Below are 14,623 nucleotides of genomic sequence, written 5' to 3'. Positions count from 1 at the left end.
TGTCTGTGGACATTTTATTCTCAGTTCAGCTGTGGAACTGAGAATAAAGTTGCTGGGTGCCAGCAGAAATCAAGGGCTACGTCCCCTAGTTAGGAAGACAACTGTGGACGCTCTACAGAAACCTTACTTCTTAACTATTAGTGCAAAGCTGCAAAGTAGAGGCTGGAGAGATGGCTTAGATTGCACAGTGCTTGCTGTGTAAGCCTGGGGCTGGATTCCCAACACCCCTGTATGAAGACCAAGGGAAGGAGTGTGCCTGCATTCCTAGCGTCGGGGAGGCAGAAACAGAAGGGTCCCTTGGACTTGCTGATCAGTCAATCTAGCCAATCAGTGAGCTCCAGGTTCAATAATGGATCCTGTCTCAAAAACTAAGGTGGGGAGCAACTGAGGAAGACACTCAGTATTGACTCTACATGCATGTATACACACACATGCACATATGCACATGCACACCACACACATTTAGAGATACAGACACATACCACACACATACAAAATATACATGTACATACACACCACACACATATACACATACACATGCACAGACACCACACACTCATACATATGCACACACACCACACACACATACATATGCACACACACCACACACATACACATGCACACACACCACACACACATACATATGCACACACACACACACACATCCATTCCTACACCTACAAAAAATAGCTGGCCTTCATCTAATGGATTTTCTAATAAAAGTTAAAGAATGGAAATATTTTGTTATAAATTAATCTTTTATTTCTCTTAATTGTTGAATTCTCATCTTTGCTCTGTCTCATTCAGACTTCCTTAATTAATCAAATGAGTGAAGGAGAGTTACACTCCAGGGTCTCATATATGGACAGAGCACTTCCTAGTGTGTGTGCTTGTTTCTTGCAGCTCTGTCCTGCTGATAACATTAATTACTTTGCTGATGGCTCTAATTGACCCAGTAAAGGAGCCTCTCTGTGTCAGCCTGTGCCTGGTCCTAAAGACCTCGGATTCTCTTTGGACAGAGGATGTAATGCTTGCTTTCAGTGTTTATATATAGCTTTCCAAATCCAAATTCTCATTCGTTCCAAAGGAAGGACCAAGCCCTTGCTTAAGCCTGTGTACTGTCATAAACCTGACTTTTTAAGCCCACCCCTCTTGCATGCTCAAGAGGGTTTTTGTTGTTGTTTTGTTTTGTGTGTGTGTGTGTGTGTGTGTATGTGTGATTTGCTTTTGTTTTTCAAGAGTGAGAAAGAATATGATGTTGGGTAGGTAGGTGGGGATCTGGGAAGAATTTGGGAGAAATGAATATGACCAAAATACATTGTATGCAAAACTTAAAAACTAAATTAAAAAGATTTATTTGCCAATGTTTAAGCTACATGTATACAAAGTAAAATTTTTGCAAAATATTTTGGGTTTTGCCTTGTAGTTTTAATAGTTTAACATATTAAATTGAACTCTATATGCTTTACAGCAAAATAAAGTGCATCATATTTGGTGGCCTAAAATATTAAGCTTTTGCGATGATGTCTCATTAGATAGGTGCTCTATGCCAGGCGTGTGGTGCACACCTTTAATTCTAGTGCTCAGGAGGCAGAGACAGATCTCTGTGAGTTTCTCTGTGAGGGCTACATAGGGGAATTTGTCTCAAAAAAATAAAAAAAAAGAAGGTGGCCTTATCATTACTGAGGGAAATTTAGGTAAACAAAAGAAAGAAAGGAAAATGATGGGACTTTCTACAAGAAGTAATAACTGGGGAGGAAATCTCCTGCTTGTGAATGGACCCAGATACACATCCTGAAGGGGTCCAACATCTTCACACTGCTTCTTTTCCTCGATCGTGTGAACATTTCCTCAAGTGACTGTAAAATAACACAAATCAACCTGCTTACATCTACGTAAGTGTGTGTGTGTGTGTGCATGCGCATGTGTGTGCATATGTGTGAGTATAGGTGTGAGTGTGGATATGTGAATCTAAGTATGAGTCTGGATGAAAGTGGACATACGTGCGTATATAAATGTGAGTGTGTGTGTGAGTGTGTGAGCATATATGAGTGAGTGTGGCTGTGACTGTGTGACTCTTGATGTGTGTGAGTGTGTGCGAATGTATGTGTATCTGTGCGAGAGAGCGTGTTGCTTTTGACTTGTTACCTTTCCTCGTCAGAACTGGATGGAAGGGGAACACAGTGCAGGCTTCGACACCCTTTGCCAAACGGGCCTCTGGAGCGGAAGTTTTCCTGCAACCTCACCAGCGCTTGCTACCTTCACTCCCTTTTATTTTATAAATGTCCTCTTTTGTTATTTTAATTTCTAAGTCTCTCAAGGCTGTTGCAGTTGTGTGTTGTGCTGATGATTGATCGCCCTTGTGTGTTGTATGTGATTGATCACCCTTAGCAGTTCTTGTTGGATTTTACAAGACTTGCTCCTTGACTAGGTGGCCTTGTGGTGTCTTTTGTCCACTAGAAATCTTTGTTTTGCACGTATTTTCTTAAAATCTGTTTTGAAATTTTGGTTGTTTTAACAACTTATCTCCATTTATTTTATTTTTACAGTTTTATCTCTGCTTTTGGGTCAGGGTCATCTATTCAAAGACCTCCTGTCGGTGTTCACCTGCACTTGTGTAGTTAGCTTGTGACTTTACTAAATGCACACAACTTCAAAACATAGTCTTGGCTTTGCATAAGGCGTGGCATAGGGGTCTGTTTTCCCAAAATATTTAGTCATGGCCATCTGGTGATTTCCAGTTTTCTACTTTGTAGACGTAAATGCCGCTCTTCCCACCGTGAAGCTTTTTCTGTGAACTGGAGTTTTCTGGATGTTCTGCTGTGTTTTAGGGTTGATGACGGGGCCACTGCTCATCTTAGTTCCTGTAATACTTATCCAAAGTCTTGGTTTTCTTCATTTTATTTGAAAAATGATGCACATTTTTCTTAAAGATGTACTTGAGTAATTTTATCATGTTAAAAAAAACAACAACAGCAAAACTCTTGAGATTTTGTTTGGAATTGCACTAATGTTCAAGTAGGTGAACAGTGATGGACCCCGTTGTCATGGGGAATCGGGACTGCTTCATTCAGTGATGACTTACTTTATTTTTATTTTTTTTAAACTAAGGATTTGCTGTTAATTTCATGTGTATTTACACTTATTTATTCTTAGGGCATTAAATAGTAACATGTGTATGTGGCTATTATGTTTATGTAAAGTTTATTATTCTGGGAACTCTCCACCTATATCATATCTAGATTGTTTATGCTGGTTTACATAGGCATGTGTGCTTCATATTTATCTTGTAACTAGTTATCTTACTATTTCTGATAGCTTAATTTTTTTATTTATGTACATTGGTGTTTTGCCTACATGCATGTCTGTATGAGATGTTGGGTGCCCTGGAACTGGAGTCACAGACAGTTGTGAGCTGCCATGTGGGTGCTGGGAATCGAACCCAGCTCCTCTGGAAGAGCAGTCAGTTCTTTTAACTGCTGAGTCTCATTTCTGATAGTTTTCTATTTCTCCAACCCTACTTCTGATAGTTTTTTTTTTTTTCCTCTTGGCTTCTTTTTATTCTTCGGGCCATTTCCCATGCCTGGGAAAAGTGTAATATGGTCCTGAATGCAGTGCAGGTGTTTGTTGTCGTTGCTGCTGCTGCTGTTTGTTTTCAATAGGATTGGTAAGGACTAGACTGGGAACAGCCGTTTCTTCTGGATGGAACGCTGCCCTTCAGGCGCTAACAGATTCTGGCTGACTCTCGTGGACACACTGGTAGCCACACAGTGGTTCAGCTGCATTACATGCTCTGAAGCTGCCTCCTCAGAAGGGAGTTGGGTCATGCTGGTTGATCAAACTCTTTGATACACCTAAAGCCAGAATGATGTTTTTCACCTAAATCCTCTTCCTTATACTAGGGTTTCTAAACCGTATTCTGGCATGTGGGCTCATCACCGCAGAGCTAAGGAACACCCGTACCGTGAGATTTCTGATATAACCTCTCATGTCATCGAGGAAGTCATCAAATCCCTCTTGTAGCCCTTCAGTGCCTTAATCCTTGCTCCTTTCCACCCCGCTCTTGCTGGGATTTTTCTCTGCGTGCAGCTCAGCTCCCTTGAGCTGTGCTCACACTGTGCCTTGGCCTAGCTGGCCACCTTTGTCTCACTCGACACAAAGCCTCTATTCAACCTGTGATCATTCTCACCCTCCAGGTGTATCATTGCTATACTCTTAAATCCCGGCCTTTTAACCCAGTTTAAACTCTTATTTTATTGTTTCTACTCAAAAGAGTAACACTTTGCCCCTACACTTGAGAAAAACAGCAATTGACAAGCCCTTTTTACTTTTAAATCCATTGCTTAATATGTATATTTTAAATATATATATATATATTTAAGGGCAGAAGCATCATTGTAGGTAATATACTTATGCTTGTGTGAATCTATTAACCTAAATTCCTCTCTATTTAAGGAGGTAATCATTTGATAAATTAAGAATATCATAAACGGGGAGTGAGGGGCATCCTCAAGTCCAAGCATGAGGACCTGATTTCAATCCCTAGCATCTCTGTACAAAAAGCTCCAAATGAAGCACACGCTAGAGGAGGAGGTGGCGGCAGAAGGATTCCTGGCTAGCTAGCCAGCCTAGCTGAGATACTACTGAGCCTCAGCTCCTGATGAGAGACCTTGTCTCGAAAACTAAGATAAATAGCTCCTGAGGAAAGGATGAAGTCGGCCATTTTACATATGCACTCTCTCTCACCCCCCCCCCCCCATGCACGCATGCATGTGCGCGCCCGTCTGCGCGCGCACACACACACACGTTGTGAAAAAAAAGAGAAAAAGAGAGACGCTTCTGGTGGACGGAGGGAGCAGGCTTGGTTTGAAACTGAGTTCGCGTGATGCCCAGCATTAGCTGCCTGAACTAGTTATTTGTGCTGTAAAAACTCTCCTTTGGTGCACACAGGACATGTTAGATGTAGGGGAGGTTCCTAGTTAACTGCTGTCAGGCTCGGAGCCATGCCTGCTCTGATGTTGGGGCATCAGCCGCTCAAGAACCTGGAACCTCCTCGTGCTTGCTATGTACAACACTGGGGGGGAAGGAGTTAGTCTCAGTAGGAGGCTTCTGTTGGGGAACCACCCAGAGGTGGAAGCTATTGGACACTTCCTGTGCACACTACCAACACTTCCTGTGCACACCACCAACACTTCCTTGCACACCACCAACACTTCCTGTGCACACCACCAATACTTCCTTGCACACCACCAACACTTCCTGTGCACACCACCAACACTTCCTGTGCACACCACCAACACTTCCTGTGCACACCACCAACACTTCCTGTGCACACCACCAACACTTCCTGTGCACACCACCAACACTTCCTGTGCACACCACCAACACTTCCTGTGCACACCACCAACACTTCCTGTGCACACCACCAACACTTCCTGTGCACACCACCAACACTTTCTGTGCATACCACCAACACTTCCGAGCAGACACAGAAGGGCTTTGCCCATTCCCATGGGCCTGAGGCATTTTCCTTATCGACAGTGCACGGCCGCTCAAAAGTCTTCCTCCACTCTTGTGGCCAAGTGCTTATTTCACACTTTCATTTGGGAGAATGCATTTTTTTTTTAAAAAAAATGCTTTTTTAAAAAAATTGATTTTTATTGAGCTATACATTTTTCTCTGCTCCTCTCCCTCTCCCCTCCCCTTCAACCCTCTCCAATGGTCCCCATGTTCCCAATTTACTCAGGAGATCTTGTCTTTTCCTACCTCCCAAGTAGATTAGATTTATGTATGTTTCTCTTAGGGTCCTCACTGTTGTCTAGATTCTCTGGGATTGTGATTTGTAGGCAGTTTTTTTTTTATGTTTAAAAGCCACTTATGAATGAGTACATGTGATATTTGTCTTTCTGGATCTGAGTTACCTCACCCAGATGTATTCTAGATCCATCCATTTGCCTGCAAATTTCAAGATGTCATTTTTTTCTCCTGTGTAGTACTCCATTATGTAAATATACCACATTTTCCTTATCCATTGTTCGTCAAGGGGCATTTAGGTTGTTTCCAGGAGAATGCATTTTTAAAACTTGAGTTAAAGTGACAGCAGCGACAGTCACAGTGCCCAACACTGAGCACCCAGTGCTGATTTCCAGGCTAAGTTATGCATATTTGTGGTTTAACTTAGGCAATATTTTTCACAGTGTCCTGTGACTTTCATATTTTTGACAATTGTATTTTACACAAGTTAGTGAAACTTGCCTGTGGCGACACCTCCATCTGTGGACTGTGCTAGGTCTAAAACCTGCTCTGACTTCCAAGTTTATGTTCTTAATTTTTTAAATTAGTATTTAATTTTTTTTGGGGGGGGTGAAGTAGAATATGTGTGTGTCCAGGGCAGAGGTCAGAGGACAGCTTACAGTAGCCAGTTCTCTCCTTCCAATGGACCTGGGGATTGACCTCAGCTTGTTAGGTTTGTGTGGCAAGTGCTTTTTTCCATTGGACTGTCGTGATGGCTCTATGCATTTCTAAATGAATTTAAAAATTCAAAGTAATACCATTTCATAGTACATTAGAATTGTATGAGATCCAGATATGATTCTCCACAAATAAAACATTATTAGGACACAGCCACACTCATTTGTCTATGTATTGTTGATAGGATGGCGAACTCAGTTGTTACCGCAGGGACCACAGAGCTGGCAGAGCCACAGTGTTTACTATTTGGCCTTTATGGGGAATGTTTGCCAGATCTTTTCTATATTCCTCCCCAATGATCCATTAGAGCACAGTCATGTGTGTTTAATAGGGCTTGTCTTCTACATGCAGCTTAGTTTGGTCCTTTTGACTGACAGGTCCATCAGGTGCTGAATCTAAGGGTTTCCCTCAAATTGACTATGTTTTATCTTCCTCAGTAGACTGAAGGATCTTCCTTCCTTGATTCCTCCCTCCCTCCCTCCCTCCCTCCCTCCCTCCCTCCCTCCCTCCCTCCTCTTCCCTCCCTCCCTCCCTCCTCTTCCCTCCCTCCGTCCCTCCCCCTCTCCCTCCCTCTCTCCCCCTCCCCCCCTCTCTCCCCCTCCCTCCCTCCCCCCTCCCTCTCTGTCTTTCTTTCTCTTCCTGCTTCCCTGGATGTTGTTTGGAGACTTGACCCCAGATTGCTTTTCTCTGACTGTAGTCTGTGCTTTCCATGCTCCTCTCATCCATTATCGAGCTATCTTTAAACCTCTAGCATTTGGATGCAGAATTCACTCTTTCTTCTTCTTTCCTTTTGCAGTGGTTTGCTGTCTTCTGACTACGTGGAGATTCACTATGAGAATGGGAAACCAATGTACTCTAAGGTATAGTAAAGGGGCCAGATCTCCTGCAACATAAAGTATATCCGTCCTGAGGTCGGTCAGTAAGATTGCCCAGCCTCCTATGCAAGGGACTGACTTACTGAGGAAGAATTCACGAGAACTCAGTGCTGAGGCCACGTTAGATTCTGTATACTCAGGACAATAAGATAATTTTATTGTTTTGATTTTATATCCATTACCTTGTTGAATGATCACATGAACTTCACTGTTCCATATACCAAATATCAATTTGGGTAACCCTTTTTTTTTTTTTTTTTTTTTTTTTTTGGTTTTTCGAGACAGGGTTTCTCTGTGGTTTTGGAGCCTGTCCTGGAACTAGCTCTTGTAAACCAGGCTGGTCTCGAACTCACAGAGATCCGCCTGCCTCTGCCTCCCAAGTGCTGGGATTAAAGGCGTGCGCCACCACCGCCCGGCTGGGTAACCCTTTTTAAAAATACTTGGAACTGGAAGTCTTTTGGCTTTAATTTTTAAAAGTAGTTGTGTATACAAAGCGATATTTGGAGATATAGTTCTTGAATTTATGTTTCACCTACCCCATACATGCACAGCTAGAGGGCAATTTTGTACATTTTAGACGATTTTGTTTATGAAACAGTTTTGTGATGTGGATTTTTCCACTCCAGCTGTAATGCTGGCACTCTGAGTTTTCGTGTTTTGGAGACTTTTGATTTCAGGCTTTCATGGCCTTGAAATTAAAATCCTAAGACTGCGTGAACTCTTACAGTGACAGTTTAGTCGGAGGGCATCATGCGCATGGGTAGAAGGCAGGTGGGGAAATGAGACTGGGGGATGTTCTTCTCTTTTCCCTCTTTTGAGGCTGTGTAACCCAGGTTGGCTCCAAATGCTGAGTTTACAGGCACGTACTCTCATACCCAACTTTATTTCATTATTTTATTTTATTTACTTTTTCCTGCTGGGGACCAAACTCAGGACCTTGGGCATGCTAGGCAATGCTGTACCACTGCGCTGTAGCCCCAGCCCTTCACAACAGGTCCCTGTAGTAAAACAAAATACACAGAGGCATAGAGAAGGCAAGAAACTTGCTCAGGGCCACCACAGGCTGTAACGTAAACATAGTGGGGCACCTGAAATTATTCAGGTGGAGGCGATCTTTTCTTCTGACCATGAAGAACCAATAAGGAACAAATTGGGTTAAACGCAAGGAAAAGAGATATCGCTGGTAGTGCCTACCAAACAGTGATTTCCATGAGTCAGCCAGAAAATCCATGGCTGATACAGAAAAGAAATTATGACTTTTAGTGGCTGTCCTGGTGCCACCGAGGCTCTCTGTAGTGCCCATGTAAACCACAGCAATTGGGCAGCAAGCCAGAAACAAGCAATGGGGGAAACATAGAGTTTGTGTTTTGCAGATGGCTTATGAACATCAGCATAGCAGTGGTACCAAGCGTGCAGACTTGCAAAGCTGTGAGGCAGGGAGACCGGGATTCCCAGGCCATATCATCTCAACACACGCTTATGGGTGGCCTAATTAGAAACACGGCCCACAGTCACGCACGGCTCAGGACTTAGATCTGTCTAGTTGGCAGTGGGTGCATTTGCTGTGTCCTTTGGCCTCTGAGCTGTTTCCACAGACCGGGGACTTGCACGCGTGTGACTCTCTCCTCCAGCTGGATCTGGGAGTGTTGAATCCCCTGAGACTAAGGCCATGGGAAGGGACCAGCAGTGCCAACTGAAGCACCAGAACGGTGCTTGCTGGCGTTTGTGCAAACCCATGCTGCTGTCAGCTGCACCAGGGCAGTGAACCGGGTGCATGCTGACTCATGAACCGGAGGAGATCGCACAAGGACTTTTCAGACTCAGCAAACAGCACACCTTTGCAGCCTCGGGAACCTGATGTGAACTTCTAAGGAGCTCACACTTATGTTAGAAGTACAATAGCTAATTGGTGTACAGAGCTCATTTGAAGTAGTGCAAATGAGGGCTTTTTAATAATAAGATATACCAAACCTCCTGTGGTTGTAACGTATTTAAAGCAAAAGCTACATCAACTCTGCCAAAAGGAGCTATGTTCACTGTAGTTTGACTTTACCTCCATCCCCTTTGTTTCATTTATGACACATTTCCTTTAACAGCTCATATACCCTAATTTACTTGTCCACAGATAATGGATTAATGATAGCAACCTAATGGCGATATCCTGATATATATATATATATATATATATATATATATATATATATATATGTGTGTGTGTGTGTGTGTGTATATACACACACACACATACATACACACACACGGACGCACACACACACGGACGCACACACACACACTCATGTACATATCCTTAAGACCCAAGAAGATGCCACACATACACATTCTGTGCAGGATTTATAAAATCTAATGATAGTCTAAATGCTATCATGCATGAAACCTATGTTTTTATTGGCTCACTATTAAAAACTGAATAATGCTCTTCTAACTTGTTGTTATTCATTTAAAAATATTAAGCCATAGACATCAAGCTTGCTTCCAGTCTTCCCTCACAATAGTCCTAAGGACAAACTTCCCAGGTGCAGTCTAAACACACTGTAAGGTGTTGAAGGATTTATTTTAAGAATAAGACTCTGGATCAAAGAGTTGTATATATTTTATGACTTTTGGTCATAATGACAATTTTTGCTTTTGAAATTATGCATAATTTTGCCTAAATTCATGTTCTCATTACACCCATAAACTTAGGAGAACTTTAAAAGTGAATTTTACAAGGATTGGCTGCTGTGCTATCTGAGGAAGCTTTTGAAAGGAGTACCAAAAGGGGAAGTTAATGCGGAGGAGTGGCAGGGGTTTCTACCCACCTGTAAGCTGATCTCAGGTGGTCCTGAGAGGCGGCCTGGGGGAGTACGCCCTGGTCCTGCTTGTAGCTCTAACTCCAGGGGATTCAAAAGCCCTTTTCTGGATTCTACATTCACATGCAAGTTTCCACTCCACTTCCCATATACACCTAATTAAAATATAAAAGACGCCTTAACTGCTTAGACAAAGGAAGATATATACATAAACACTCTCCACACCCTTTGTGTGCTGTTATCCGACTAGAGAAGCCTGTAATCATAAACAGCCTATGAGGGCCGTGAGGTAAAATATAGATGTGGATACTTAAAATACTCTGGGACTTGGTATTCTTTGCATAAATTCCCATCGACATGAAAATCCTGAAGTCTGGGTGCTCTGAGCTCACGGTTACAGTCTTTCTGCCTCCACCGAACCGCCCCTCAATCCTGTTCCTAGAGGAGGTTAATCTCTTTTACTTTTGCTGAGTGAACGTGGACTGAAAAGAGAAGTAAATACAGGAACTAGAGAGGAAAAGAGTCATCCAGTTCGAGGGCGAGGAACCAGGCAGGTGTTTGCTAACGCACACGGAGCATCTTCTTTCGTGTGCCCAGCCAAGCAGATTTTATTACAATTCCTTCTGTTGCCCCTTGCACAAAGTGCAGTGTAATATACAATAGAGCAACTTTGTTGATTTCATTTTAAAAAGCAACTTATTTATGTTTTCTTTGCTTTAAACAGGTTTATTGGAACATAATTTATATACTGTAAAGTACACAATTAAATTGTTTTTACTATACTCGCAAAATCATGCATCCATTAACATAATCTAATTTTCAGACTTTTTCATCACCCCCACAAAGAAACGCCTTATCTATTAGCAGTCATTCCCTAGCGGCTCTCCTTCCCGTCATAGGTAACTGCTAATCTACTCTTCTGTCTCTATAAATTGCCTATTTGGAACATAAATGAAATCCTATAATATGTGGTCCTTTGTGAGTGCTTTCTTTTTTCCCAGCTTTATTGAAGTATAATTGAAAAATGAAAATTGTATATTTAAGGTGTGCGACTTGGATTTTATACATAAGAATATTATATAGTTGGATATGCCAAATGCCATGCTTTGCATGGGTTCGCTGGGGAACGATCAGCATCCTGTACTCATTTTTGTTAGAGAGAACACTTAAAATCTACTTCACGGCAGATTCTTAAGTATGTAGTCATGTGTGGCACTTTCTGTCTCCACAGTCGGTTTCACTCACACTATTTGAGTTTTCTATGCCTTGACCAACATCTCCTCTTGCCCCTGAGAGCCACTATTCCACCCTCTGATTGCATGAGCTGGACTCTCTCATGCGACCTCTGAGGGTCAGTGCAGCATTTGTCTTTCTCTGCTGGGTTCTTCCACTTAGCACAGGGCATAAGGGCATGTTGCATAAGGGCATGATTTCTCTCCTGCTAGGGCTGGGTCTTCCACTGGGGACAGATTTCTTCATTCACACGTCCATCATTTTCTCCAGCTTGGCAGTGTAAATGAAGCTGAGACGAGCCTACAGTGCAGTTGTCTCCTTGAGATTTAGAGTTCCTTTCTATTTTTGGATGGATATGCACTCTTCAATTGGCCATGCCAATCTGTAGATCTACAAATGTTTCTTTTGTCCCCACAAACCATTCCAACATATAGTCCTTGCCTTTTTTCTTTTTTCTACAATAGTCATTCTAGTAAATGTGAGGTATAGCTCACTGTAGTTTAATTTTGCATGCCTCTGATGATCTTAGGTGTGTTTACGTGAGTTAAGACATATGTCCTTGGGACCGTGGAGATGGCTTGGTGGGGCAAGAGCACTTGTTTACACATCTAGAGACTTAAATGTTTATCCCCAATGCTCATGTAAAAAGCCAGGCATGTCTATGTGTAGTTGTAACCCCAACACTGGGGAATGGAATCAGGTGGATCCTGAGAGCTCCTTGGTCAATCAGCCCAGCTAAATCAGCAAACTTCTGTTTCGGTGAGAGACCCTGTCTCAAAGGCAGTAAGGTAGAGAGACGTAGAAGAAGGCATCTCTCTGCCTCTGTCTCTGTCTCTGTCTCTACACACACACACACACACACACACACACACAGCCAGACAAGAACATATCCACGTAGAAACAGGCACATAGATGCTCACAGCAGCATTATTTACAACAGTCCAGAACTGGAGGCAAGTGTCGCGGTCATCAGTGGATGAATGAGTAAAGAAAATGTGGTGTATTCACACTCACAGGGGACAAGAGTCCTATGTTAAATATGAATGTAGCCAGTGGATAAATATGTACTCCAGGGTCATCCATGTTGCTGCAAATGGCGGCATCTCCATTGAAAGACTGAATACCAGTCCATTGCATTTATGTACAATGAGATAATGTGGACGGGAAGAAAAAGATTCCATTTGTGAGGAGAGTACATGGGTTCTAAAGAAGCCAAAATATTGAAAAGAGCAGGACAGTGGTTTCTAGGGTCAGGGGGCTAGAGGTCAGGGGTCAAGGGTCAGGGCCAGGTATCCATTGAAAATGGAAAGATGTAGGTTAAAATTACCCATGATGTGGTATCTAGTGTGCAGAGTGTGGAATCTAGTGTGCAGAGTGTGGAATCTAGTGTGCAGAGTGAGAACTGTTGTCAGTGACACAGTCACGTGATGGAATTGCTGACAGTAGGTTTCCAGTGTTCTTTCCTAGGTACTCACAGGAGACACACCAGTGTGCTCGACCAACAATCATTTCATTATCCATAACAAAGCATCGTGTTCTATACCACTCTGACACAGACACACACACATGCACGCACGTTCAGCAAAAATATCAGTTCAACTCCTTTTGTGACTTGGTTTCTGTTTTAGGTAAAGCACATGCACTGGGAGCCAGAGGCATGCCCCTTCTCTGTGGGGAGAAGGCTTTGTCCTCACCTTCTTCTTTCCCTCACTCACATCTCGAGCTTGCTTTGCCTGCAGCTCATGGTGTCTGGGAGGGCTGAGGAGCAGGATGACAGGGATGCCATCTGGGTGAGTGTATCCTTGATAGACATGACTCCTGGGTGGAGGTGGAGATCAGCGGAGCCCAGAGATTCAGAGAGTACATGTCCTGAGCACCCTGTCTCTAGTCATCCCTTGCTCTCCTGGAGGAATTGGTTCCAGGGTGACACAGGGGGCATTCCAATCCACGGATGCTCAAGTTTCCTGTATAAAATTTGCTTGGGTTTGTGTACCTCACACATCCTATTGAATCATTTAAGTCACCTGTAGCTTACAATACCAAGTGCACTATGAATGCATGAAATAGCAGACTGCTTAGACTCCATACACTGGTTCTAAACCTCTAGGGGGATTATATGACCCTCTCACAGGGGATGCATATCAGATATCCTGCATATCAGACATTTACTTTAGGATTCATAACAGTAGCAAAATTACAGTTATGAAGTAGCAATAAAAATAATTTTATGGTTGGGGGTCACCACAATATGAGGAACAGTACTCAAGGGTCACAGCAGTAGGAAGGTTGAGAACCACTGGAGTAGAGAAATCTGTCAAGGGCGGTGGTTTATACATATTCCTCATAGAAACAGTTGTTTTTGCTAAGTTTCTTCATCATAATATTAGTTGAATCTGCAGATGCTGGCCCTGAGAGTGCTGTAGGCTAAGTGGTCCTGATAGGGGAGGGGAGGGCACTGCCTCCAGTTGTTAGAGCTGGGCTAGGGCACCTGCACTGGACAGAACAATTTCAGTCCTGTGTTTTCTTCTCTGGTTTCTTTTCTCCCCTTCTTCTCCATGTTCCTTTTTCTCTTTGCCCGGTATGTCTTCCTTTATTGTTATTTAATTAATTTTCTCAGACCGTTTTCTCCATCTATTTCTTACTTCTAAGCTACATTTGAATAAAAAGTTCTTATTTTTATGTTTTGTTCCCAACCAGAAAGTTTGGATTTCTACTTTTACAGTAAATTTAAATGGGTCGTTTATTACTTGTATATTCATTGTGATATTTTTGTAGTCTTTGAATTAGTAGCTAGCTTAAAAGTTGTTTACTATTAGGTAAATAATAAGCAATTTAAGTTATAACAGGGAAAGATTATACATATTAGAACATTTATATTAAGTATAAAATTAAAGTCTTTAATTAAAATTTTCAGTTTAAAATTAAGCATCCTGTTGTTGATCATTCAAAATATTGCCTTTTTTGGCAATATTCTGAAAACATTCAAGAACATGAAAGAAACATGGGGGTTAAAAATCGCCCTATGAAATCCAGCAGACAACATTCGATCCTTGCAAAACTATTTTAAGTTTGAACAATACAATTAATATGAAGTATTAAAGTTATATGGCATTGGCAGAGCTGAAATGGTCTAACACTTTTATCAATACACTTCTGGAAGAGTTCTTTTCCCTGTTGAATTTAATGAAGATAAATTATTAAAATGGTGCTGAAATTTAAAATTCCCCAACTCTC

The 14,623-nt window shown here is 42.2% G+C and overlaps 1 protein-coding gene across 3 annotated transcripts in view; it reads left to right on the top strand.

The window, feature by feature from the left end:
• Positions 1 to 14,623, top strand: part of Adam23 (ADAM metallopeptidase domain 23) — a 158,845-nt gene that overhangs the window by 67,359 nt on the left and 76,863 nt on the right. For all 3 annotated transcript variants that reach the window (XM_057751389.1, XM_057751383.1, XM_057751398.1), the window contains exon 4: positions 7,268 to 7,331. In XM_057751389.1, the coding sequence (XP_057607372.1) occupies positions 7,268 to 7,331 (64 nt within the window). The remainder of the gene's footprint in view (positions 1 to 7,267; positions 7,332 to 14,623) is intronic.

Source organism: Chionomys nivalis, chromosome 2 (genome assembly GCF_950005125.1).
Source record: "Chionomys nivalis chromosome 2, mChiNiv1.1, whole genome shotgun sequence".
Taxonomy (NCBI): Eukaryota; Metazoa; Chordata; class Mammalia; order Rodentia; family Cricetidae; genus Chionomys; species Chionomys nivalis.
Note: the sequence above shows the minus strand (reverse complement) of the source record. Positions and strands in the feature narration are given on the sequence as shown.